The sequence below is a fragment of the Malus domestica genome, chromosome 17, assembly GCF_042453785.1.
Source record: "Malus domestica chromosome 17, GDT2T_hap1".
Lineage (NCBI taxonomy): Eukaryota > Viridiplantae > Streptophyta > Magnoliopsida > Rosales > Rosaceae > Malus > Malus domestica.
In genome coordinates, this window is record NC_091677.1 from 33,646,735 (window position 1) to 33,673,108 (window position 26,374).

At 38.8% G+C, this 26,374-nt stretch overlaps 2 protein-coding genes and 1 long non-coding RNA gene across 44 annotated transcripts; 1 reads left to right on the plus strand and 2 right to left on the minus strand.

Moving 5' to 3' along the window:
- Positions 1 to 9,557: 9,557 nt before the first annotated feature.
- Positions 9,558 to 19,062, minus strand: LOC103405905 (uncharacterized). Of its 42 annotated transcripts, XR_011577791.1 has the most exons (12): positions 16,048 to 16,275; positions 15,724 to 15,825; positions 14,804 to 14,854; positions 13,967 to 14,056; positions 13,364 to 13,465; positions 12,516 to 12,761; positions 12,237 to 12,318; positions 12,038 to 12,101; positions 11,760 to 11,862; positions 11,472 to 11,535; positions 10,516 to 10,575; positions 9,558 to 9,697 (listed from the first exon to the last, which is right to left on the minus strand). XR_011577791.1 is itself a non-coding variant. In XM_070816773.1 (9 exons), the coding sequence occupies exons 3-8, from the start codon at positions 14,826 to 14,828 to the stop codon at positions 11,514 to 11,516; spliced, it is 567 nt and encodes a 188-aa protein (XP_070672874.1). In that variant the 5' UTR covers positions 14,829 to 14,854; positions 15,724 to 15,825; positions 16,048 to 16,275; the 3' UTR covers positions 10,302 to 10,575; positions 11,472 to 11,513. The 42 variants fall into 42 exon arrangements, 4 of the variants coding, with proteins under 4 accessions (XP_070672874.1, XP_070672876.1, XP_070672873.1 ...); XR_011577816.1 differs by lacking the exons at positions 9,558 to 9,697; positions 11,760 to 11,862; positions 12,038 to 12,101 and adding exons at positions 14,419 to 14,469; positions 17,568 to 17,838 and having other exon boundaries at positions 10,302 to 10,575; positions 12,237 to 12,355; positions 12,516 to 12,756; positions 15,724 to 15,797; positions 16,048 to 16,567; XR_011577790.1 differs by lacking the exon at positions 9,558 to 9,697 and having other exon boundaries at positions 10,302 to 10,575; positions 15,724 to 15,797; positions 16,048 to 16,567.
- A 538-nt stretch (positions 19,063 to 19,600) lies between these two features.
- LOC103405907 (uncharacterized) lies at positions 19,601 to 20,133 on the minus strand. Its single transcript, XR_524503.4, has 3 exons — positions 20,065 to 20,133; positions 19,872 to 19,956; positions 19,601 to 19,741 (listed from the first exon to the last, which is right to left on the minus strand). It is a non-coding gene; the product is annotated as an uncharacterized lncRNA (long non-coding RNA).
- Positions 20,134 to 23,198: 3,065 nt separating this feature from the next.
- Positions 23,199 to 25,315, plus strand: LOC103406025 (2-methylpropanoate--CoA ligase CCL4-like). Its single transcript, XM_017324092.3, has 2 exons — positions 23,199 to 24,956; positions 25,137 to 25,315. Exons 1-2 carry the CDS (start codon positions 23,269 to 23,271, stop codon positions 25,147 to 25,149), a joined length of 1,701 nt encoding a protein of 566 aa, XP_017179581.2. The 5' UTR covers positions 23,199 to 23,268; the 3' UTR covers positions 25,150 to 25,315.
- Positions 25,316 to 26,374: the final 1,059 nt, after the last annotated feature.

Below are 26,374 nucleotides of genomic sequence, written 5' to 3' on the forward strand. Positions count from 1 at the left end.
CGTTGAAATGAAGCAAAGCTTGTTTATTGATATCTCCGATAAGTTACAAATACGTACATATACATGAATCAAAATAAACAAACAAGAGGGAGCCTTCACAAATGTTGCTCAGGAGAAGTCTCAGCAGTCGGCAGAGCCCCAGAAAGATGAGGCACCAGAGGTGATTATTCAGAGCCTCAGTACTAGGCAGAACCCCAGAAGAATGAGGCACTGAAGGTTGATCATTTGGTGCTTCATTACGAGGTATAGCCCCAGAAGACGAAGGCAATAAATGCATTTGGAACAAACCTACAAACCTCTGATGATCAAGTAAAATCTGACCATTAGATTTCTGCAGCTGGTTAAGCTTCCTCTTCATGTTTGTAGCATAGTCATGTGCGAGCCTGTGCAACTGTTTATTCCCATACTTGGGCCATCTGATCTTCTGTTTAAGACTTATCACTTCAACCGCCAATGATTCAACTTGGCGAGTTCAAGCAAATAGGTGTTGGGCCATATTAGACACAGAACCTGCACACTGAACACTGAGAGCCAGAGAATCCTTAACAACCAACTTATCAGACCGTTTAGAAAGTAGTCTGTTATCTTTGGGAGTGAGAAGGTTTATGGCCACCACCGCAGCGGTCATATCATTCTTCATCACAGAGTCCCCAACGGTAAGATGACCAATAGGGGGTAAGATGACCAATATGGGATAAGAATGATGGGCGCCATATGTTGTCTTGAGAAGGCATGGCTGTCTCTTCACCAAAGTTCAAGTCAAAACGACGGTCGGATAGGCCAGACATTCTCAGAAATGATGAAGGAGAAATGAGGTGCAATAAATCTCTGAAGTAAAGGGAAAATTCCTACAAGCAATAACTCTCTGAATATACTTCTTGTACACAATTGGTGCCCTTATAAAAGAAAGGGCAATAGGGTCGTTGGTTCAAAAATCGAAGAGGCACCACTCTCCGGATTCTGAAGATGCACCACTTTCCACACGCAACATCAGCTCCTCGGGTACCACAGATAACTTTGCCAAAAATCTCTGACAAAGTTTAGACACATAAATTTTGAAGGTCTAGCTACCCTATTATTACCCACAAGGGTAAAGGAACAGCACCACTGCTTGATAACTAGAAAGTCCCAATGTATGTCAACCTCCGTGCGCTATGGCAAAATAGACTGAAAAAAATGGCCAACCTTTACTCACATTCGAGAAAACACTCTCAACAAGATTGCTTGCTCAAAAATCGAAGAGGCATCGCCCTCTAAATCTCGAGAGCCAGACTCCCAACAAGATTGCTTACTCAAAAATCGAAGAAGCACCGCCCTCCGAATCTCGAGAGCCAGACTCCCAACAGGATTACTTTCTCAAAAATCGAAAAGACACTGCTCTTCGAATCTCAAGAGTCAGACTCCCAACATGATTGCTTTCTCAAAAATCGAAAAGGCACCGTTCTCCGAATCTCGAGAGCCAGATTCCCAACAGGATTACGTCCTAAAAAATCGAAGAGGCATCGCCCTTCGAATCTCGAGAGCCAGACTCCCAACAAGATTACTTTCTAAAAAATCGAAGAGACACTGCTATCCGAATCTCGAGAGCCAGACTCCCAATAAGATTGCTTTCTCAAAAATCGAAGAGGCACTATTATCTGAATCTCGAGAGCCAGATCCCCAACAGGATTGCTTGTTCGAAAACCGAAGAGGCACCGCTATCCGAACTTTGAGAGCCAGATTTCCTTGGATAAAGCTTATCTGCAATCTTCACACACAACATCAACTTTCCAGATACCACAGACCACTTTTTCAAAGTGCTCTGACAAAGTTAAAACACGTGAAGCTTGCAGCTCCCACTACATTGCTATGACCAAGAAGGGTAAATGAATAGCACTACTACTTGTTGTTAGGGAGACTCCTATATATGTCGACCTCTATCCTCTACAACCAGGCATACCTGCAAATAAAAAAAATGCTTAACTTTTCTTCATATCCGATAGGGCACTCTCAGCAGAGTCTCTCAAAATACTCAGCTTATTTTCCTCCCGATAATACCTATGCAAACAAGCCACACCAGAGCAAGAATATCTCATATCATCAGGGTTAAAAGCAAGATTATCCCATATCAATATTTTTCCCTGTCTTCTCCTTTGGCCTTGTTCTTACCTGCAAGACAATGAGAAAGAGAGCAATCAGTCAGCACTTGGAATCAAGCTTCCAGTCAGAAACTGACTGCCTGGAACCCCTTGCCTGATTACTTACCTGGTATTGCTCTCGAGTACTCATCTTCAACATCTTATGCTTCTAAAGAAGATACCACATCTGCCTGAGGAACATATAAGGCAAGTGAGAAGGATACAAGGAAGCATGTGGAGACAAGCGTAACAGAACACGTGCTGATACATCCACTACTTTGTCAACAGCAAAAGTATCTCATATCATCAAGGTGGAACGTACTTTAGATTTGATGGACTTATTTTGACTCTCAAATTCTTGAGTCGGCCTTATACTCTAGAGGAAACCAGAAAACCCTCCAGCCCAGTTCAAGAATAAGCATGTGGAAAGTTACTTCTTCAAAAGCAAAAGTATCTCATGTCATCTCTTTTCCATTTGCTTCTCCTTATCCTTGGTGTTGTTTACGACACAAGGAGAAGAAAAACAATCAACCGGAAGCCGAAATCGAACCTCCGATCCAGGTTGCTTGCTTGGAAGTCTGATTGCTTACCTTGTCTGTTACCTCCTTCGGCAAATCTCCTAACTCGGCGACTTGGGGGACTCTTACTATAGGGTTTGTATCGCACTTGACCAAGCCCGAAACTACAAGTAAGCTTCAAGTGAAATTGATACATTACCTTGTGCATCTTCATCGGTTAAAGATACTATCCCTGGATGGAGGAAAAGTACTTCCAGAGAAGATGTCACATCTACATATGAGACAGATAAGGCAAGTGAAAATGATACCACACTCTGATACTATCCCAACCGAGGAGCTTCCCTTACTCGGGAACTTAGGGGAGCACTGTTTGTACCATACTTGACCAATCCTGAAACTACTGAGCACCGGTCAACGTTATACCGTCAAGGACCCAGAAGAGTTTCCCTCCAACTAGGAGGCCAATCACAGCGCGACAAGTGTCGACATCAGAAGCCAATCATAACGTGACACGTGTCAACATCAGAAGCCAATCACAACACGACACGTGTCAATGTAAGAATGAAACTAGAAACTCTCTTCTATAAATAGAGATCATTCTCTCACAATATTTCATAATGTCATTTGTACTAAATCATTCACTAGTACTCACTAAAGGAGAGTCTGAACCTATGTACTTATGTAAACCCTTCACAATTAATGAGAAAAATTACATTTAAGTCCCCCAAGTATTTGTACGAGGTCTAAATACGAGGCCCAATATATGGTATAAACAGTAGTCCCCCAAGTCTTCAGTTAAGAGAGTATTTTGACTGGAGACTTGAAATTCAGTCTATGTGTGGGCCGAAGTAACTAGATGTCGTCTATAACTGATGCTCGATATAAGGCAATACTCAATTTGAAATGATGCTCAACTAGAAGTAACACACGCTGCGAGGCTCGTGGCTTATGTTACCTTGGTTGGCTCGACTTTGTGGCGTTTGAAGGTGAGGGGGTCCTTTTTATAGAATAAGGGCTCACTCCTCAATACATAAATGATGGGCTAGAGTTGATGCTCTCTAATAATGGTGATGGAGTCCCTTTTATAGAATAAGGGCTCGCTCCTCAGTACATGAATAATGGGTTAGGAGTGATGCTTGTGGCGATACGGTTGCTCAGCTGGCGGCATTGCTCTCTACTGAAGGTAAGGGAGTCCCTTTTATAAAATAAAGGCTCGCTCCTCAATACATAAGTGATGGGTTAAGTCCCCCAAGTATTTTTCATGAGGCCCAGTTGAGGCCCAATATATGGTACATAATGTAGTCCCCCAAGTCTTCGGTCAATAGAGCCTGTTGGCTGAAAACTTCAAATTGAATCCATGTATGGGCCAAAGTGGCGGTTATTCGGATGCGGTATTTGTATACCTTGCACTGAAGCTTTGTAGGTGAAGCTTTGCGAGTGAAGCTTTGAAGCTAGAGCTCTGTAAATGAAGCTTTCGAAGCTGGAGCTCTGTAAATGAAGCTTTTGAAGCTAGAGCTTTTGTAAATGAAGTTTTTGAAGCTAATTGACATAAGTGATGCTCATGAATTTTTATGTTGATTGACATGAGTGATGCTCATGAATGTTTATGTTGATTAACATGAGTGATGCTCATGAATGTTGACATGAGTGATGCTTATGAATGTTTATGTATGATTGGATGAGTGATGCTCATGAATGTTTATGTATGATTGACATAAGTAATGCTCATGTATGATTTGAAGTACTGGGCGTACTTTTGATCACCTGGTTGGTGGCATGAAGGAGAGTACGGGTTGTACATTTCATCACCTGGTTGGTGGCATGAATGGCTAGTTGCCAAATGATATTAGAGTACGGGTTGTACATTTCATCACCTGGTTGGTGGCATGAATGACTAGTTGCCAAATGATATTTAGAGTACGGGTTGTATATATTTCATTACCTGGTTGGTGGTGATAGCGGCATGTTGCCGAATAATTGTGGAGTACTGGGCGTACTTTTGATCACCTAGTTGGTGGTAATAGCGGCAAGTTGCCGAATAATTGTGGAGTACTGAGCGTACTTTTGATCGCCTGGTTGGAGCTATTTTGGGCTTATGGGCCTTCGCCCTCTACATAACATTCCAGCCTATTTATTTTGGGCTTTGCCCTTTTTTTTAATTACGCTCTAATGGGGTTTATACATATGTCTCCGAAAGATAATAAAAATAAATTACATCATTCGGGTAGGGTGTTTATTCCTTACTTTTGCAATGTTTTTCTGCTGCCCTCTCTCTGTCTCTTCACCTGGCAAACAGAAGGAATCATAATAATAGGAAAATCTTTTGCTTTTCTTCTTTTCTCTTTTCCTTTTTTCTTTTCACTTTTGCTTTCTCTCTGTCCTCTTTTGTTGCTTTTGTTTTTGTTTTCCATGTGCTCTCCTCGCTCCTGCTCTGATTTTTCTGTCGGCAGGACTTTCCCTCTTTTCAATCTTGGATCTCATTCGCCCTCCTTTGGTATGAGAAGAAAAGAAACAAGCACTGGGATTGCTTGAGAGTGAGATCCAGCAGCACGCCGTCCCCGGGTTCGCAGCGCCGGTCGACACTGACCAGTAATGGATTAAAAGAGTCTCTTCGTTTGCTATTTCTGACTTGCTGAATGAGTGAGTGGGTGAGTCGAAATGAGCGAATGGGGGCTGAGTTGAGCAGTGGGTCGGGGACGAGTTGGCATCCCGAACTGGGGTTGTGAAAACGGGCCGACCTTGTTGGCATACAGAGGGACTAAATCTCCTTCCTTGGCATACAGAACCGACACAACATAAATGACTTTCCGTCCTCTCTCTCTTCATTTCCTCATCAGATCTTCTCCTCTTTCTCGCCTGCGACAAGCATGGATCCCTGCGACAACATTTCCTAGAAGTCATGATGCGAAGAAATTGTCAGCAAGGAGGATGCTAATGATGAGATCAGGCCGCAACAGAGACGCCGCGAACTCGAGCTCAGCTTCTAACACGTTTAATCCATTCTTAGTTTGTGGTGGTGCCGCGCCATGCTTACGTAAATTTCACGTCGTCTAATGGCTTAGCTGACTTGGTCGGAAGTTACGGCGATTTAGACCACGACTCGCGAGACAGAGACGCTGACTTGTGCAATTAGTGCAGTTGCAAGTCTTGGGGGACAAAAGCACAAACTCCAAAAGGTTTGTTGGGGAGCTGGCAGTCGATGCCAAAGCAGCAAGGCATGAAGATACAGGTGGTGGCTGAGCAGCACTTGCATGGCAAACACAACTGATATGGAGCCAGTCGCCGCCGTTGTGTATCGTGATTAGGTTTAGTCACGCCATTAATGAAAAGCTTATACTCCGTCGGACTAGCGGGATGAAATGTCTCCGTCGTTGTTGATTGCTTTAGGTTTGGCTCATACATCTCACCAGTTGCTGATGTAGGGTTAATCGTTAATAGCAACCCCATGATGCAGATTAAGAAAACCACCAACTTTATGGTGTTACTGTTTGTGGAGTCGTCCACATCTCGCAGCCAAGCAAACACAAAAGAGAGAGAGATGATTGGAGAACGAAACTTTGTGTGGTATTTTGTCTTGCAGTTGCAGAGAGAGACTGAGTGGGAGGGGAGGTGGCTCCGTGGGTTTTCTTGAATAGTTTTGGGTTCTTGGTTTCTGCAAATTCACGGTGGAGGTGAAAAAAAATGAAAGAGAACCGACATAGTTTTTTGTGTCGATTCCCGCAAACGGCGCCAAATGTTGATGCACAAAACCGGATGGTCTTAGAACAACGTAAATCCGACCGTGAATCTGCATGAAATGTAAATAACACAAGATATATCATGGTTCACCCCAAGGTTTGGGCTACGTCCACATTGATTATGTATTTATTTGAGGGAGAGAGAGCTCTGAGAGTGAGAGCTTTGAAAGGGGGTGAGAGGGCCTAAGAATTGGTCTCCCTTAATTGTGAGGGTGAAGGGTCCTTTTATAGAATAAGGACTCCTCACTTATTACATATTTGCCCATTCCTTTATCACATAATTACATTTAAGTCCCCCGAGTATTTGTACGAGATCTAAATACGAGGCCCAATATATGGTATAAACAGTATGGTAAGAAAATGAAGAAATATCATGATTTTATATCTGATACTTTGCCAAATTAACAACCTAGTTCTCTTATCCAACCCCGAATTTGCTATTTTACACATTTTTTCAACCAAATGAACCTTGAGTCCTTCTAGTGCTGCAGATACAAAAACTGCAAATGACAAGTCTGTCCACATTCATCCAAAATACACACAAAAACAAATGAAGGGACACATTCAAACTCCAAAAAACTGCATAGAATAAACTCCAAGCCTTCAATGGTAGTAGTACGAATTTGTCTTTGTATAATAAGTTCAAATATAAAACAATGATTGCCAAAAACTTCAACTACTACAAAAATTTTAGAAAATAATTCACCAAAAACTAAAACCTTTAGTTTATATTTTCCACATATTGTTTTTCTAGCTAATAGCTACAACAGTAAATCCATATGAAATCAAATGTTAACCAAGCTGCAAATCTTAACAGTGGAAACCTCGCTTGTATATGCATATCTGATGATGCATGCCAGTCCATATGCAATCAAATCTAAATAGTCCATATGCGGTATGCATACGTGCTGATGCTGAAGCTCGCTTGTTCTTATCGGATTCGATCGATTCGATTGATTCAAAAATGGTGGAATTCTAATTAAATTGAAAACGAAAAAGAGACTAGATTGAGAGGGAGAGAGACAAATTCAATCCGATTCGATTGCAAAAATGGAGGTATTGTTTCTATGCAAAGAAGAGGTCAAGATTAGATGGAGAGATCAAGAAAGGGAGAAAGAAAGATCGAGAAATAGAGACTGGGCGAAAACTTCCGGAATGGTGGAGAGTGATTAAACGGCAAAGGTTTGCTGTCAAGGGCAAAACTGGAAACTCATTGCTTGGGCCAGTTTTATTGGCCTTGTTTGATTATGAATTTGTCCTAACCATTAAATAAACTTATAACATGGTTTTTGGTTAAAATTCAAAGTTTTCAAGCCATTTTTATTAGTTTTCCTTTAAAATTTCTTTGATATGATCAATATTTCTATGGAAATATCTAACAAATCTGGGAAAGATATGTAATTGGGAGTGAAGTCTAAAATTCACCTCATATCAGATGAACTTTCAAGTTTAGGTTAAAATCGACTATCGTCGACATTTCTGACACATTTGTTAAAATCGTAGAAATTCTTATATTTTGTCCATACCAATTTTTGACAATCCTTACATTGTCTGCTTTGAGCCCCGACCACGTCCTCACGATTTTGTTTCTAGGAACTCACACGAGAACTTCTCAATAGGTCACCCATCATTGGTCTGGGAAATCACATGAGAACTTCCCAATGGGTCACCCATCATGGGATTGCTCTAGCGCAAACTCGCTTAACTTCGGAGTTCCTATGGAATCTGAAGCCAATGAGTTCCCAAAAGACCTCGTGCTAGGTAGAGATGAGAATATACATATAAGGCTTACAGGATCCTCAGCCCTGGGCGATGTGGGATCTTACAATCCGCCCCCCTTAGAAAATTCCGTCCCTAAAATTTATGCACACTAGCACAACAACATATCCACATTGTAAGATCTCACATCGCCCATGGGTGAGGATCATGTAAGCTTTATATGTATATTCTCTCATCTACCTAGCACGAGGCTTTTTGGGAACTCACTGGCTTTAGATTCCATAGGAACTCCGAAGTTAAGCGAGTTCCCATGATGGATGACCCACTGGGAAGTTCTCGTGTGAGTTCCTAGAAACAAAATAGTAAGGGCGTGGTAGGGGCCCAAATCGGACAATATCGTGCTACGGCAGAGTCGAGCCCGGGATGTGACAATTTGGTATCAGAGCCAATCTCTGGCCGGAATTATGCCGACGAGGACGTCGGGCCCCTAAGGGGGTGGATTGAAAGATCCCACATCGCCCAGCGGTGAGGATCCTGTAAGCCTTATATGTATATTCACATCTCTACCTAACACGAGGCATTTTGGGAACTCACTGGCTTTGGATTCCATAGGAACTCCGAAGTTAAGCAAGTTCGCGCGAGAGCAATCCCATGATGGATGACCCACTGGGAAGTTCTCGTGTGAGTTCCCAGAAACAAAATCGTAAGGGCGTGGTATGAGCCCAAAGCGGACAATATTGTGTTACAACGGAGTTGAGCCTCGGGATGGGACATGATATATCCGTCGATATTTCTATAAATTTGCATATCGATATTTCTGCTAGTACCAATTTTTGACACGCAACTCTTTTGCATGTGCATGAGCGCGCGTGCCAAAAAAGCTAGTATTAACAATAATACAATGGGGGTTAGTTAGGAGGGAGAGATTTTTTCAGTGTGACCGAAACACGGGGTAGTACACCACGTGTTACTATGCAAATTGTAAGATATGTGTGTTAAAAAGTTAATATCTTAAAAAATAAAAAATTTCACCACTTATATAAAAGTACGTGATGTACCATCCGTGTTTCAGTCACAATAAAAAAATTCTCATGAGGAGGGAGGGAGGTACCGGTGTACATAGGGAAGTTACCACTCCACGTGTTTTAGTTATGTGACCGCCAATTCAGAGGACACCCACCGCCAACGGGTTACCGACTTTGGCTTGTTTGGCTAGTCGACAAACCACACGCAGAGACCAACGTTATATCTCTATCGTCTCTCTCCCTCTCCTTATGCAGCAGATGCATGTATAGCAATCAATATATGAAACTGATCAAACCCAAACCCCATTAAGTAAAATGGTCAAAAAAATATTCCAAGAATTTTGTAAAGGAGAACAATAATCCAAATAATGAAACGACAAAGACAAGAATCCGAGATGGCTTGAGTTCTGGAGCGATGCTGTCGTAGATCGTCGCCGGAGGAACTCAACCCCTTTCTCAGCCTCGTGCTCGTGGATCGTCGTCGATGATGGGTCGTCGATGATGGATCGTCGTCGATGATGGGTCGCCGAGTTCTCTAAACACCAGAGCTCTATTTTCAAAAATTCTTTTGAACTTCAACCCTGGTAAAAAAAAGAATTCGATTGCCAAAAACGGAACCAAAAATATTGGTGGAATGTGAAGCTACAATAAGTTTACAAACTGAGGACAAGATGGTAAATAATAGATAACGATGGAATAGAGAAGCTAGCAAAGAAGTTTTGAACTTGGGAGGAGGATAAGAAGATGCAGTTGAGTTTTTATCACCTTGTGTTTCGATTGTATAAAATGATCAAATCAATTGTAAATGTGCAGTAGATAATTGTGGTTTGTTACGTTGTTAAATAAATTCTATATATACTAAAACTCAGTTCAAGAGTTTCACTGTAAAGTTTTATTACACCTCATGCGTTTAATACATTTTTTAGCTTTCACTAGAGATTTATGCCCGCGAGTTGCTGTGAGATTGGAAATTGTATCAAATGGTCTAGATTAAAACAATCAATTCAATCAAGATCCATATTCTCAACAAACAAACTGTAACGGAGAACGTGATCAAGGATTTGATCAAAATGCACAGCGGAATCAACAACTACTACTCAACACTACACAATCCAAAACAGTAATGATATTAAGTTTTTTTTAAAACCTGATTGTACTAAGCGATTCTTTCAATAATATGATAAATTAAATAAAAGATCACTACCAATAGTTTAGATTAAAACAATCAATTCAATCAAGATCCATACTCCAACAGTTAGACAACTAAAAGCGAAGAGTTGAGAGAAGAAACAACACAAATGACTGGTTCCCCGAAAACGATTTAAGTAGAGTTAAAAAAAAAAGGGTTTAGTCATGACCAAATTTAAGAAGTCACTAAAACCAAAGCTCAATTGCAAACCTCCTTGTATTCCATGTATGCAATGACTGCAAGTCTGCTAATATGTTCAGTCATGTTGACCTGTATAAAGAAAAACTCATTTAGTTCATAGCAAATTGTGAGTCATTCTGAATATAAAAACTTCCTTTTTCAATCACCCATCTAAATAAAAAAATCAACTCCAAAATTGATGATCAGAAGTAACGCGGAATACACTAACGAATGAAATGCAGTTGAGTGACTCTAATTACACTAACGCGGACCCTATCTCTGAAGAAAACTAAAGAGAAGAACAATAGTTGTGAAGAGTTATCAACCAAAGTACAAAGACCATAAAGCATGAAATGTTCAAGAAGAGCAGAATTCCACTCCACTGATGCATATTGCTGTCACAGCTCTGAGAATAGCTTACTAAACCAATCTAACTCCATCATAAATTGGAAAGCTCATTCGACAAAAGGCTATATTTAAAAAAGGTTCATGTATCTGCCCAATTATACAAACAATTTTGCTAAGGAATGCCTTTCCAATCTCCTCCTACAGCAACAGACTCTGCATGTACAATTTGATAGTGTTTCTACCAGATAATATAGCCAATGGGATTAACAATTATTAAAGTTGACCCTCCACTACAACTATCCATTCTGCTATATATTCATTCTCTTGCAAAACGTTCAAAAGGATGATAAGAAAATCTTGTGTATATAAATTATAGCCGATGGTATATGTCCGTTCTCTTCTACCATTATAACCAATGAGATATATACATTCTCTTCTACCATTAGATATATAAGAAAATAACTATTTAACCGAAAATGAAGATCTAAAAGCTAGCCACTGTACATGTTCTGTCCATTCTATTCTACCATTGAAGCATGCATGTTAAGAAAATTTTGTAAATCTAAACGCTTATTTCAAACAGAGCATGTCCATTCAGCTCTTAAAACCGAAAGAAAAGATTTAGGTTTCTTTCTTACCCAAATCCACCAATTTGAATCAAATCTCTGCAACCCTTCCAATCAAACGCAAATTAATACAACTCTACAATCAATAAACAAAACGCAAGTTAATACAACACTGCAGTCAATAAACAAAACCCACATCAAAAATTCAACAAAGAAAGAGAATCCAGAAACCAAACCTATCAATCAATTCCTAAAATCAACAATAAAGAAAAAATTTCAATAAATAAGTATCTAACTCCACAAATAAACAAAGGCCCATATCAAATAATTCACAAAAATTAATACCAACTAAAGAATTACCTTCCAAGAGATGGAGACTCCGAGTAGGCTTCCAATAATGATTTGATTGATAAGGAAATAGTTGTAGGCCATGGGATATCACTTTGGGAATTTCATGGTTTACCTTTTCTTTTAAAATGAGGTCGCACTTGGTGCAATGGCAAGTGCCTTCGCCCATGAGCGGTAGGTCTCGGGTTCGAGACTTGGGAGCAGCCTCTCCATAAATGGGGGTAAGGCTAGCCGACATTCACCTCTCCCAAACCCTGCGTAAAGCGGGAGCCTTGTGCACTGGGTACAACCTTTTCTTTTAAAATGGGTTAATACTTGATCATCCAGTCCTCCAACTTTCTGTTTCTCAATCTTCAGCAAGAGGATTGAAATCAGATCCATTAAGTTTTAGAAGAAACAAAGTTAGAGGAAAAAAATGGTGTCTCCTACATCAAGCAATGAAAATGCAAATTCCTTGGACGTAAAAGAAGGCAAGCGTGGAATGCTTACTCAAGCTCAATTGAAGTTGAACGGGTCAGAGACAGAAACAGAAGCCAAGGAGGAGAAATAACGGTCAACGCTGAACTTGCGGCTGAGGCGAGTTCGAGAGCGATAGATTCAGATTTTTTCTGTTTTGAATATATATACAACTAATTTACCATTCAATCATATTAGTGGAAAACAATTAAACCGTAAAATTAACAACAATTAAATCTTAGGAAGACCAAATTTCCTGTAATTCAAAAAACCCAAATGAAAAGCTGTAGACAGTCAGCATCAAATCTATACCTTGAGTACATGATGATGAGGTCGCGAGGTATATGCCAATGGTGAAGGCCGATGTAAAGCAATTCAGAAAAGCGTGTTGAGGAGGCGTTGATGGTGGTCGAGCAGCTCGAATCGGCAAGGAAGTTGTCACAGTGTAAGGAGAATGGCTGAAGGCGTTGTTGTCGTGGAGGAAGTGGCGAGGGGGGAGAGCTAGAAAATCTGTTCTGGAAGCAAATGAAAGAGCCCCTGCATTTCCAACCCTCTTCCCTTACACGATGAGCAACACGTGTATAGGAGTGGTATATTAGTAATTTAACTGTGTAACTCACAATAAAAAGCTTAGAATGGATAGCTAATGAAGGGCAAATCCGCCCTTTTACTATTTCTGAACAGTGCTAAAACTCAACTGAGTTTTAGTATATACGAGAAAATATGCCCGCGCGTTGCTGCGGGAACATGTTGTTTCAGATGTAATCGGATGAATAAAACACATTTAATTTGAATAAATTCAACACAATTATAAACACATTGTACAATGAGTGGGAAGAAATTGAACGTCTTTGATTAGAAAGAGATGGTTTCCAAAAAAGTTCTGTTTCCTTGAGAAATAGAAGAAGCAACAAATCCAAATTGAGTACCATCGTATAATCTTGGGCTTACATTGTGAAAAACAGAAGGACCGCCAACGTTTATAACAATCAACGTTACTTGCCAACATCATTAGAGTGAACAATTAGGACCATTTTTTCTGTCCAGCCATTTTAGTTGGCCTAACTTTATGTAATTGCTTCTAATAACAGAATATTCTGATTGATATGGAAAGCATAGCTCATCTATTAAAAAAAAAAAAAGGCTGGAATCATTCATACCTGCCAAAAACCCAGAGTAATTTGGTTCAAGATGTGAGAGACCATTTATTTCTGTGTATCCATCAGAAGTCTCACTCATCTGCCTCCCAATCCCCTCCAATCCTCCAACAGATGTATAAATGAAACAATGAAAACATATGGGAACTCAAAACTCAAGTGAATTCTTGCATGAGAACTCAAATTCAAAACTCAAAATTAAGTCTCATAAAAAAATATAAAGCCATCTTATTTTTTCACCACATAAACAACAAATCACATATGTAACTGTACACCTAGATAAAAAATTATTCAAATTAAGATAAAATTCGCAAATGAGTCATCCAGAATCATAATTACATTAACATTTTTCATCCCGGATTTACATTCTTGTTTACAGTTATATTAGACTTCTAAACTTTCCTGGTCGTCACTTCAGAACTTCCGTCTTTTATTTTTCATGATATGCATGCTTCTCTGTTACAATTTGGAAAAATAAAAGTTGTTAATGTAAATGAATAACAGTTTTAGTGGAGTGATTTTCCTAATAGCTAAAATAATTGAGAAAATTTTTGTGATACTCAAATGCATTTAATAAGATTCATTAAAATAAAAATTGCAAGCTACCTTTTATCGTCAGTAAACAACCTTCTACAAACTTTATTTTGGTGCCAGCACGAAGAGTCACAACCTTTGTAAATAACAATTGACAAAAACCTGTCCAGATTCAAGATAAATCTTCAATGACAGTCATAGTTAAAATCTGCCATTCTTCTAGTAGCATTCTTGCAATAAATAAAAAAGAAAAAGACAACCATTGAGTTGCCTTCCTTCCAAATTCAATTCATTCACCATACATAAAACAACTAAAGGGAGGAAATCGAAAAAATCCTAAATCATAAAATTTCCAGTGCATGCACCACGAAGCTCCATATATGGTTCTATACCACTCCCAGAATAAACTTATGCAGAAACTATACACCATAAACTTTCTCAAAGATACAATGTCCGGCTTGTATACTACTTAGAAGACATAATCCATCAAAAATTACTCTGCAATAGGGATAAAGAAAATTTACCTTAACAGCGCCATTAAAAAAATGGGGATCCTGGAGATATTTTTGTTCAACCTGGGAGCATTTTTTCAAACCCAAAATTGAATCATCAAAAAACAAATTCAGTGCAACCATTATGCTCAAGGGAAACTATTGTAACAAAATTCAAACGGATAGCAACCATGTCCGTGGATACCTATGACTTTTCTTATAACAACTTGACAGGTCCAATCCCAAATTCTGAAATTTTCCTAGAGATGGCCCAATTTCTCAAAATCTTAAATCCAACTACATTTCTCAATGACCAAATGGCCACATATGAGAACCAAAACAAAGCCTTGAAGGGGGAAGAAGAAAGAAAAAAAAAACAGAGGAAAGGTACTGTTCAGCTCCTGCAGTAATGATTTACCTTTTGTTTTGGAAAAAGTTTCCATTTTGTTGGAGGTTTAGGCATTGGCAGCTGTAGAAAGCAATAGAATATGTCATTGGCAGTCAGACGTTATGCTTAAGAATACAACAGGAACTCCTAAATCGATTACAGAAAAAAACCAGCAGAATCAACAGCCTTTTTGCATACTGTTGCAGCTTCTTGAAGTCTCTCATCAACCTCTTCCTTACAAGAGTCGACGTCACTAATTTGCTACCACCCATAATTCATGAACCCAATTTAATAAACCGTATTTTAAGATTTAACTACACATTGAGCGAAAACCAATTTCTATTTTTTTTTCCAATGCCTGCCAAAACATCAAAACCCACATTTCTAAACCAAATTGCACACAAAAGATATTGGGGCAATTCAAGTTGCGCAACTTAAACACATAATTACCAATACAAATATTGTAAACTACTACATAGATAGCTTCAGCTGATCTACATATAGACAAATTCAAAGTTCAAGACTCAAAATCGGGCTCAAAAATTGGAAATTTCACTTCAATTAAGCAGCTTTTCAGATGTTTACAGCTTAAATATGCATGGTAACAAAAAGAATCATCCTTTCTTCACTAATTGGACACTAAACGAAAAACCCTAATTTATATTATTCAAATTACAGAACCTACGATGACAAAACCATTTACAGAACCTACAATCGTATGATCAAGATTTGAAACTATCATTAGCCAAGCTTTAAACCAATCCATGACTATCCTATATCCAATGCAAACCTGCACTGAATTATAATATACAAAAAATACAAACATCAGAAAAACCATTCCAAATCCAAATTCAAACATATGATTCCAATGACATGATGATGGACACACACACACACACACACTACAACAAAACTTGCCAGAACAACCAAACGCGAAAAAAAACCCTAACCTTAAAAACTGACCCAGAAGAACAAATCCCAGTTACCTCTCAGCCCGAGAGTTGTAATTCTCTTCTTATGTGAGCTGCACAGATATCCCAAACCGCTCTGCACTTAATTCCCATAAAATAAAACTGGTATAAAAATTTCATGACACCTATAAAAATCCACCGTGCATAGTTCTTTTAATTCTGACACAGAAACTTCATTTTAAACTAACATTCACACAATCCTAATCATTTGTGAATTACCATATTCTTATCATTATTTCAATGTCTTCTTCTTAGACCAGTCACTAAAATTACTAATGTATTTAGTGATTAGGCTTGACTTACAATCTTCTTCAGTATCATCTCCATTTGGAATTGTCGGAGCAGATCATAGCCACACCTCAGAAGCTATCCAATCTCTTCCCTGGATTGGATTTGATTGCCTCAGATTCTAACTTTTCAGCTGCACCTTCGGAGTTTGGAGTTTATTTGGAAAACATTGCGGAGTCCAATTGTACGGGGAGATTCACGCAGATGCTACAGCCTGAGCCATCAGATTTGGACAAAGTGGTGGTGGCGGCTGTCTAGAGGCAGAACAAAGCAAAAATTTAAACCACCATCTGAAACATGCTCTCAGAATCAGAACAAAAAAAGGCATGAAATCACAGGATTTAAGTGAATTAAGGCAGGGATGAAACTCATCTTATAGAGGAAGAGCTGAGCAGCTCCGCAATTCACAGGCGCACCCCACCCCCTACCACCCCTGAAACCCCTGCACCCTACGCGCACATCCTGCACCCTTATTCCCTTGCACCCTTATTCCCCCACACCCTCACTTTAGAATTCAACCCCAATATAATCAAACCTAAACAAAAATTAAAAACCAAATTAGCCAAATTGGAATAGTTAGATCAAATAAAGATTTGAGCCAACCAATTACACAAATTAATACATACAAAGGAATATGAAAAATTTGAGTCAACCAATCACACAAAGCAATCCATATAAAGATTTGAGCCAACCAATTACACAAATTTCAGAATGAAGAATAAAATTGACAAAAAATCTATACAATTTACACCTAAAAACTTGCAATTTTCTCCTCAACCTAAAAGTGAAGATTTAGGAAATACCAAATTAACAAACCAAAAAACCCTAACAATCAGAGTTGTTAAAAGCAGGTGTATACATGTTCCAGCTCTTCATCAACACATTCGCAATTGGACTACAGAATAATCTATCACAACTTAATTCTTGCAACATGAATGTCAATCTTCAAATGCAAAAGCATATCTAACAAATGATTATTCACAGAAAAGCACATTTAACAAATGATTATTCGCAGAAAAGCACTTTTACCAAATAATCAGGCAAGCAATTCAATTGTACTCATTCTAAAAACAACTAAAACAAAAGTTAAAATAAATAAACAGATAGATAAGCTTAAGCACTTTTAGCATCATTTCCCTGAAGCTTATAAAATTATTTGGCCAAGAATTTGAGGAGAGAGAGATGCAGGAAACTTTAAGTGGAGTTGATGAAGCGTTAAATTGGATTTGGAACTTCGAAACCCAGGCATGGTAGAACAACGTTCTGTAGATGCAGAGAGAGAAATGTACAACAACCAAACCCAATTCACGAAATGAAAAAATAAATTTTGGGTTATGTCTACAACAATAAAAAAATATAAAAAATTCAATCTATTTTTCAGATTCAGAAGCAAAAAAAATGGTGAACTACACAGCTAGGAAAATTCGAAAACAAAACCATTAGATCTGAAACTATTGCTCATAGATCCGTGAATGTTCGAACTAAAACAATAAAACCCATATTAAATCTTCAGAAATTGATTGAAAAGTCCTTACCTTGAGGAGGAAGACGAACGCCAACAACCAGAGACGCAAATTGGGAAAGGAAAGATATAGAAAGAGAAAATGACTGCACCCACCCTCTCTTTCTCTCCTTGTAATTGTGCACCCAAACTCCATGAAAAATACAAAAGTAAGATAAGGAATTGAATGGCAAATCCAACAATGAGATAAGGAATTGAATAGGATCTTCCGCTTAAGAAGCTACCAGTGGCAAGTCGTTAGTGTCAAAAAGTAATTATAGTCAAAATATCAACTATTGAATTCCATGTTGCTTCTGCGATCATTTACATTCTAAAACCATTATTAAACCACTACTCTATATTCAGTTCTTGTAGCCAGCAAATGAGTTGTGGATATAATTCTAGTCAAAGTTGGAAAGATTATGTATTATGTGCTAGAGAGGAAAGTAAGAGGACTTACTTTTCCACCACATCGTCACCTCCAACTCTGTTCCAAACAACGTCCCAGTACCTTTATTATAAGTTTTGACATATATCAAAGTGCAAACGAACCACAGATTATGCATGTATTTAGTAAACAAAAGAAATCAGCGTTGATATTTGTATATCGAAGATATAAAACTGTGTAGTTGCCCTCTATTCGATAAAGGCACTCAAAATCAAAAGATAATGGTGAATTGGTGATGCAGATGCTAAGATTAGCAATTGGATTAGCTTTTGTTCTACAACTGAGGATGCAGATGCTATGATGGCTTTGGAAAACAAAGTAATTGGAGTCATACCTTTCCAAATCAAGAAGCAAATTGGCAAAATTTATCATAAATTAGAGGCATACCTTTCTGAAGTGTGGAATCAAAGTCAGCAGAAAAATGGTAGTACCCTGAAATTAACAATAAATTTAACAAATTGGATGAAATCAAAACAGGGAAGCCCTAAGAAGCAATTAAGAGGGAAATAGAGTACATCTACGATGAAGTTTAGATTGAGAGGGTGTGATTTTAGCTTCTGGATTACACAGGGCAGGGTTGTAACCTATATTCATATTAGAGATGAGAGTAGAATCGAAAGCACTCCCAAGATTATACACCGTATTTTCCTGCAACCTAAAAATAGAATTAACCCTTTACATGTTGGGTTACGAAAAGGAGTAAAGTCTAAAATATCAATTTGAATTTAATATTGACCAAATCTCAATAAAAATAAAAGTAAAGCAAAGAAGAAACACGCACACACCATGCCTATGCATGTACATTTGCTTATACACATGAAAAAGAATACACATGTGAATAAAATTAGACAATTTTAAACCTTTACCATCTTGACGACTATGAGAAGCTTTGCCACAGCTCCGTAAATATATAAGGGATATAAAATTGCACAGATATACATGATGCATAAAGTCTCACATGTTTCCGAAATGAAAACACTACAAATCCAAGATCTACGACCAATTAATTCTTCAACCGCTAATCGATGGCTGGATATTCTTAGCTGCCTTTGTAGTTCTTGTTTGTCATATTCGAACACAATGGGATTAGAGACCTCAAAAACAAATGATGCACATACAGATCTTAATATGGGTAAAATACCAGCTGAATTTAATAAGAAAGAATTCAGACCACAATACTATAGTTGATTATTAAATCAACAGCGTAATGTCTTGTTGAGATTCTGTTTCAGCACGCACTAAGAATAATCTCAATGGCATATTCCTTTTCTACAGGTCCTGAAGATTTCGGAATCCGGATCTTGGGTTCATTTGGTTTACAAAATATGAATCATAAGCTCAAAATCTCAAAACTTTCCCAAAATTCTTCAAATGATGATTTTTTTTTTTTTTTTGAAAAATAGAGAACTAACTGACCATCTTCTTCCTTGATGAAACACTTGAGAAAGAAAGCGAAGCCTTGAATCTCAGCTGCTACATGTCTTATATAAAAAGCCAAAATATAAAAAATTAATCAAAAGGTTGAGAGAACTCACATCCCAATCATGCTCATTGCTGATATTAACACCCACTGACAGCAGCCCTTGATTTTTGGAATTCCCACGCCCAACTCCATGACCTCTGTCTCTGCCATCCCTCTTTCCCTCAGAACCATACCCATTTTGGACCCACCCCTCAATCCCGACACCAACCCTTGATTTGAGGAGGAAAAATCAATCCAACACTCTTTTGGCAAGAAGAAGCTCAAGGCTGGAAAGAAGCTTCCAAAGAGAACAATCCATAAAGCAGACCACAAAAATTAGACAAAACCCAAAAACTAAACAGTTAAAAAAAACCCCTAAAATGAAAAGAAAAAATAAACTGAATTTACAGAAATGTCATAGCTTGTACCCTATCATATCCAAGTTGTCGTACATCCTCGAGCCTTTGCGTTCATATATGCTTCCTCAATTTTAGTGTAAACCCCCAAAATAAACTGCAAATATTCTAGAAATGGTAAAATGAATTGCAAACCCGTCAATCATTTCCCAAAATAAACTGCAAATCATAAAATTACCTACTCCAAATCGGCTGGAGAACTCACCAGGAAACCAAGGCTTTTATGGGCTTAAAATTTCCTTCGAAGTGGGACTAAATTCACGGTTTTTCAGCACAAGGTCGTTGTGCTTCGTAGATTCTGAGAGAGAATCGAAGAGATTTCTAACGACTTGGTGGTTTTTAAGCTCGTTGGTGATTTCTGAGAGAGAAGGCGAGGAGAGAAAATGGAGATGGAAGCAGAGTCGAGGCTATGTCGTAGAAGTTGAATCGCTGGCTTCCACGATCATCAAGCATGACCGCACACGCACAACACCCTACCTAGAGAAGGGAGACGGCGGCGACTGGAGGATAGGATGGAGGAGAGACCGTCGTTCTCGCAGGGTCTGCGAGACGGAAGAGGCAATGAGGGTTTGAGAAGGAAATGGAAAGGGCCAGCTTTACCATCGTTCTTCCCTTCCCACGATCATCAACACGTGTGCATCAAGATTAGCGGCCGAGAGAGCCTGGCAAAGCACCTACCTAAATATCTCTCTCACTCCGTCCAAACTCGTAGCTCCCATCTCTCTCCAATCTGTCAGGCTCTGTGTCTCCCTCCTCTGTAGTCGCTCTATCCCCCTCTCTCCGCTCGCCAGAGGCACACCCAGCTGTCTCCGAGTAAAAAATGGGAGCGATTGTCTCTCTCCAATTTGTCAGGCGTGATGTCCCCCTCCCCTCTCTCTCGCCGATTCAAACGTCAAATGCAGCCAACGGCTGAAAATAGGTTTTTAAGCTTGAGTGGCAATTTTGTAAATTAAGTGAAAGGTGGTTAAAAGCATCCGAGTGGCAATCTTGTAAATAAACTGAAATGTGGTTTAAAACACTGTTCATTTGTACAGTGCAATTGAAAAGCCTTGTTTAGACTAAAGTAATAATAATTTCTTTGCGATGAAACTTTAACTGTCGTTTTACACTCCTAGAGAATATCACTCTTGCCCTTTTATCTAATTCTGCAGTCAACAAAAATTCTTCATTGAATTCATAATGCTCGATGGAGTGACTGATGCAGAGTAACATGCACACCTACTCGGGAAAAACTCCGAAAATTGCTAGACATTTCAAGTGGTGATTTCTAACCTTTGCATTTGTTGTTTCCTTTCCTACAGTTCATGAATTAATACATTTTCATCCACTTGGTATTTTGAGTAAATTCACAATCGGTAATGAAAGCGAAGTAATGAGCTTCTTTCTTCTCTTAACTATGTTTTTTCAGATTGTAGAATGCTTTTCTCAAGCTGAGATTGTAACCCAATCAATAAGCAAGTGAAACACAGAAGTTCTATATCGCATGTTAGTTTTGATCCATTTCTAAAAATTCTATGCATGGTACAAGAAAAGCGTCTCTTTGATAGCAAAAGGAAAGAAGAGTGTGAAGTACTGAACAACAATGTAAAAAGTTGAGACATAGAAAACAAAATATTTTATGTGTATTATAATTACGTGGATGTTAATAAGATAATTTTTACATATCATTTGTTCTTTATAGAACATAAGGAGTTCACCAAAAAAAAAAACATAGGGATGTAAATAGATTTTGATATGAAGGTAAATAATTTTTTTACAAGTCCCACACATTTACCAAAGTTTAAAAACCCACCGTGTTGCGCAGGCTTTTTTGCTTGTACAGAGTAGAGTACATTAAAGATTTGTACAGGCTGCGGTTGTATACATTGCATGAATATGCTTTCTAGATTGTACCTTTTGAGAGACCAGGAATCATTTGTTAATGGCAGAGAAGAGGAGAAATAATCCAAATACTCGTTGTATACGATGAATGGACATAATTTACGAGTTTTTAGAATCTTCACAAAAGAATCCGAAGATGATCTTGTTATGTTGGGAGGGGGAGGGGGTTAAGCGTACGTGAGATTCTGAGATAACAGGGAAATGGCCTGCAGGGCATTAAATTGGATCATATTGATTTGGTGCCTTTGTATTTTTCTATATCTCTACTAATTAATAAAATATTTATTGTTAATCAAAATTCTATAAAATTATCAGTTTAACCCTCTAATTAAAACAGAACATGAATAAGCAATATGGGATAAAAATATAATTTCACACAACTAAATTTTGCTTTTTTTTTTTTCAAAGCCTCACCTACATATAATCCTAACATATCTCTAATTAAAAAAAAAAAAAAGACTTCCCACTTCCATGTTCTCTATCACTTCCTTCCTCTCTCCTTCTATTTCAAAAACAAAAATAAAAAAATATCTCACATACTTTTTATGTGTCCATGTGCTAGTAAATAATGAATGATAAACTATTGATTTCAAGCGTATACTTTGGATGAAAAAGACTATCAAAACTATTACAAGAGTGCTTTAAACTCGAAAGTAGTCATCATTGTATTCGTCAACTGCAAATAAGAGCATCTTCAATGAATAATACAAAATACTTTGCAATATACATTTTATATTTTTTTTGTTGGATGAAAATTCTAACGGAAGAGCTCTAAATATATATAAAATAAAGGCATAAAAAATAAATGAGATTTCAAATTTACATTTCTCCGATTAGAATAAATTTTTTTTTTTTGAACAAGCGATATTGTTTGCAGTAAGAGATGGAGTGGTGGACTTAATAATGGCAAATTCTTTTGACAATAAACGAGCTTAAGACATCTCACATGAATATCATTAGATCTCTTACTTATAAATTTACTTTTGCATATTTTAAAATTATAAAATGATTTATAAATAAACTTATATATCTCAAATTTGCATCTCTTCATTGTAAAAGCTCTAACAATTTCTTCTCATGTTAATTCAATATTTTTTTCTCCTTTTACTAATATGATGTTACTGAACTGAATAGGTGATCATTGAGGATGAAACATTGCTTCAAATCGTATACTCTCAACTATTTAAAACTGTACATCAATTTTTATTTTTCAATGTGTCAGAACACAAAACAGTATGCAGTATATTATTATATATATATAAGTAAGAAAAAAAAATTCTTTTTCAAATATCCCTCTACTTATATAGAGACATATTTGTAAAATCTCTCTTGTTTTTTATCGCAATTCTTCACGGTTCACATAATCACAACACGGTCCACTTGTCCAACACCATGCAACACCAACAAGCTTACGTTATCTCTACATATATAAAAGTATATAACCAGCACCACCCTCACACACCCACTCTCTCTCTCTCTCTCTCTCTCTCTCTCTGTGTCATCGTCAGTTAATTACGTTAAACTAGAAATGGAGCAGCTCAAACCAAGTCCTGCAAATCTCTGCCCTCTCACTCCCCTCACCCTGCTAGAAAGGGCAGCTGTCGTCTATGGCGACTGCCCCTCCGTCGTCTATACCACCACCACCTACACGTGGTCCCAAACCCACCGCCGATGTCTCCAGCTGGCCTCCTCCCTCTCATCCCACCTAGGCATCAAACGCTCTCAAGTCGTCTCTATAATCTGCCCCAACACCCCCGCCTTGTACGAGGTCCACTTTGCTGTCCCCATGGCGGGAGCCATCCTCAACAACATCAACACCCGTCTCGATGCCCGCACCGTCTCCGTCATCCTCCGCCACAGTGAATCAAAACTCGTCTTTGTCGACCACCTCCTTGCCTCTCTGGTCCTGGAAGCCCTCTCCCTCTTCCCACCACAGCTCCCTCGTCCACAACTCGTCCTCATCACCGATCATCCGGACGACGAGTCAATCCCAGGCATCGATCATTTCATAGACACGTACGAGAATCTAGTGGGAAGGGGAGATCCGCTGTTTAAGTGGGTCCGGCCCGTTTCCGAATGGGACCCTATCGTCTTAAACTACACGTCCGGAACGACGTCCTCTCCGAAGGGGGTCGTGCATTGCCACAGGGCAATTTACATCGTGGCCTTGAGTTCCCTGGTGGACTGGTCCGTGCCTAAAAACTGCGTCTATCTGTGGACCCTACCGATGTTCCACGCAAACGGGTGGTGCTTCCCTTGGGCCATGGCCGCCGTCGGCGGCACCAACATTTGCGTCCGCAAATTCGACGGCCCAAAAATCTACGACTTAATCGAAGCCCACGGCGTCACCCACATGTGCGCCGCCCCCGTCGTCCTCAACATGCTCGTCAACACCCGGAGATCCGACCCACTCCGAAATCCAGTTAACATTCTCACCGGTGGGGCTCCGCCTCCTTCGAGCGTTTTGCTCCGGGCCGAGTCGATCGGGTTCGTGGTGGGTCACGGCTTCGGGATGACGGAGACTGCGGGGGTCGTGCTGTCGTGTGCATGGAAGCCGGAGTGGAACAAACTCCCGGCGATGGAGCAGGCGAGGCTGAAAGCGAGGCAGGGAGTGATGACGATCGGGATGACGGAGGCGGACGCCGTGAATCCGGATTCGGGTTTGGGAGTGAAGCGAGACGGGTCTGAAGTCGGGGAGATAGTTCTGAGAGGCGGGTGCGTGATGCTCGGGTATTTGAAGGACCCATCGGGAACTGCCAATTGTATGAAAGACGGCTGGTTTTATACCGGTGACGTGGGTGTAATGCATCCCGATGGCTATTTGGAAATCAAGGACAGATCCAAGGACATTATCATAAGCGGAGGTGAGAACATGAGCAGCGTGGAGGTCGAGTCAGTGCTGTATGCGAACCCAGCTGTCAACGAGGCGGCGGTCGTGGCGAGGCCCGACGAGTTTTGGGGGGAGACGCCGTGCGCGTTCGTGAGCTTGAAGAGTGACGTCACTCCAAAGCCGACGGAGAAGGAGATCATGGAGTTTTGCCGGAAGAAGCTGCCGCACTTCATGGTGCCCAAAACGGTGGTGTTTAAGGACGAGCTTCCCAAGACTTCCACCGGAAAGATTCAGAAGTTTTTGCTGAGGGAGATTGCCAGAGGGATTGCGCTGTCTTCCTTATCTTCTCCTCCGCCGCCGCCGGCGTCGCTGACGACGAATAGGATGTAAGAGAAACTACCCAACAAAGAGAATAAAAAAATTTAAAAAAAAAAAAGAGAGGAGAGTAAAAAAATCGCAAGTTGGCCGAGTTTTCCATATGTTCCATAAAGTTGACTAAAAATTGCAAAGATTCTAATATTATAATTCAAGAGATTCTAAATTTCGGCGGTTAATTTATTGGGCAGGTGCGTGGCTTGATGAACAACGTGACGTTGGAAGCTTGGGCTTTGCCGGACAACGTTGGACTATATGCTTATGATATTAGCAAAATTACATGCAAGTGTTGGTGACAGAAATTGTCGTATAACTTGTGGTTTGTCATATGTGACTGGAATCTTATAATTTTATACGTTTTAAAGTTGAATCTTATTCTCAAATAAATTTTTATATAATTCAAGTTTGATATTGTTCGCCATCTTGATTGGAAAAAGAAAAATGTTCCTTGACCCGGCAACAATTGTGAATTTTTTGAAAAATAATTCAGGATGGTAAGTCATATTTAAATATTATTCCTATTTTTCTATTATAAAATATCTATCTACTTATATAGTAACCAATGTATAAAATATCGATGATTTCGGAAATATCGATAGTTCAAAAACACGGAAATTTCGATGGAAATATCGGGATATTATCGATATCGATAAAAATTGAATAAAAACCATGGAAATTGTAAGAAAAACTTGAAAATTTTTATTGAAACTTTGAAGGATGTTTATTTAGTCAATTATCTATTAGTTTATCACAAAAAATTGGAAGGAAATGCATTGCATGATAGATATAACTGATTTAAGTTGATTATATAGCGAGCTGGCAAACATTGTGAGTATAGAAAATATGTAGTAATTAATGATAGATATAACTGATTTAAGTTGATTATATAGCGAGCTGGCAAACATTGTGAGTATAGAAAATATGTAGTAATTAATGAAAGAAGTTTAAGCACACCATAATCATTTATATATAATGAATTAGTACAATATTTTACACTTTATACATTGCATGGTAAGATACATGAGTGACTTAGCAAGGTCTAAAATATTGATGATATCGGAAATATCGGTAGTTCAAAAAAATATCGGTAGTCCAAAAACACGGAAATTTCGATGAAAATATCAGGATATTATGGATATTTTAGACCATGATAGTAACATATAGACAGCGTGTTTCGTACTCTCCTTGGTGACCGGCGATCACATTGATTAGACTTTGGCTTGCTTGGTCTATATGGTCGTGGTCAAGCATGCCGGTCATGACTATTTCATTTGAAGTATATTTCTTATTTGCAATCACCATCCAATCTCGATTCTTTAATGAGTTAAAAAAGGAAAGTTTTATGAAAATGGGTTGTGCTAAATTTATTTTAACCAAAAATCATGCTATAACTTTATTTAATGAAAAAGAATTAAATTTTAATAAAAAA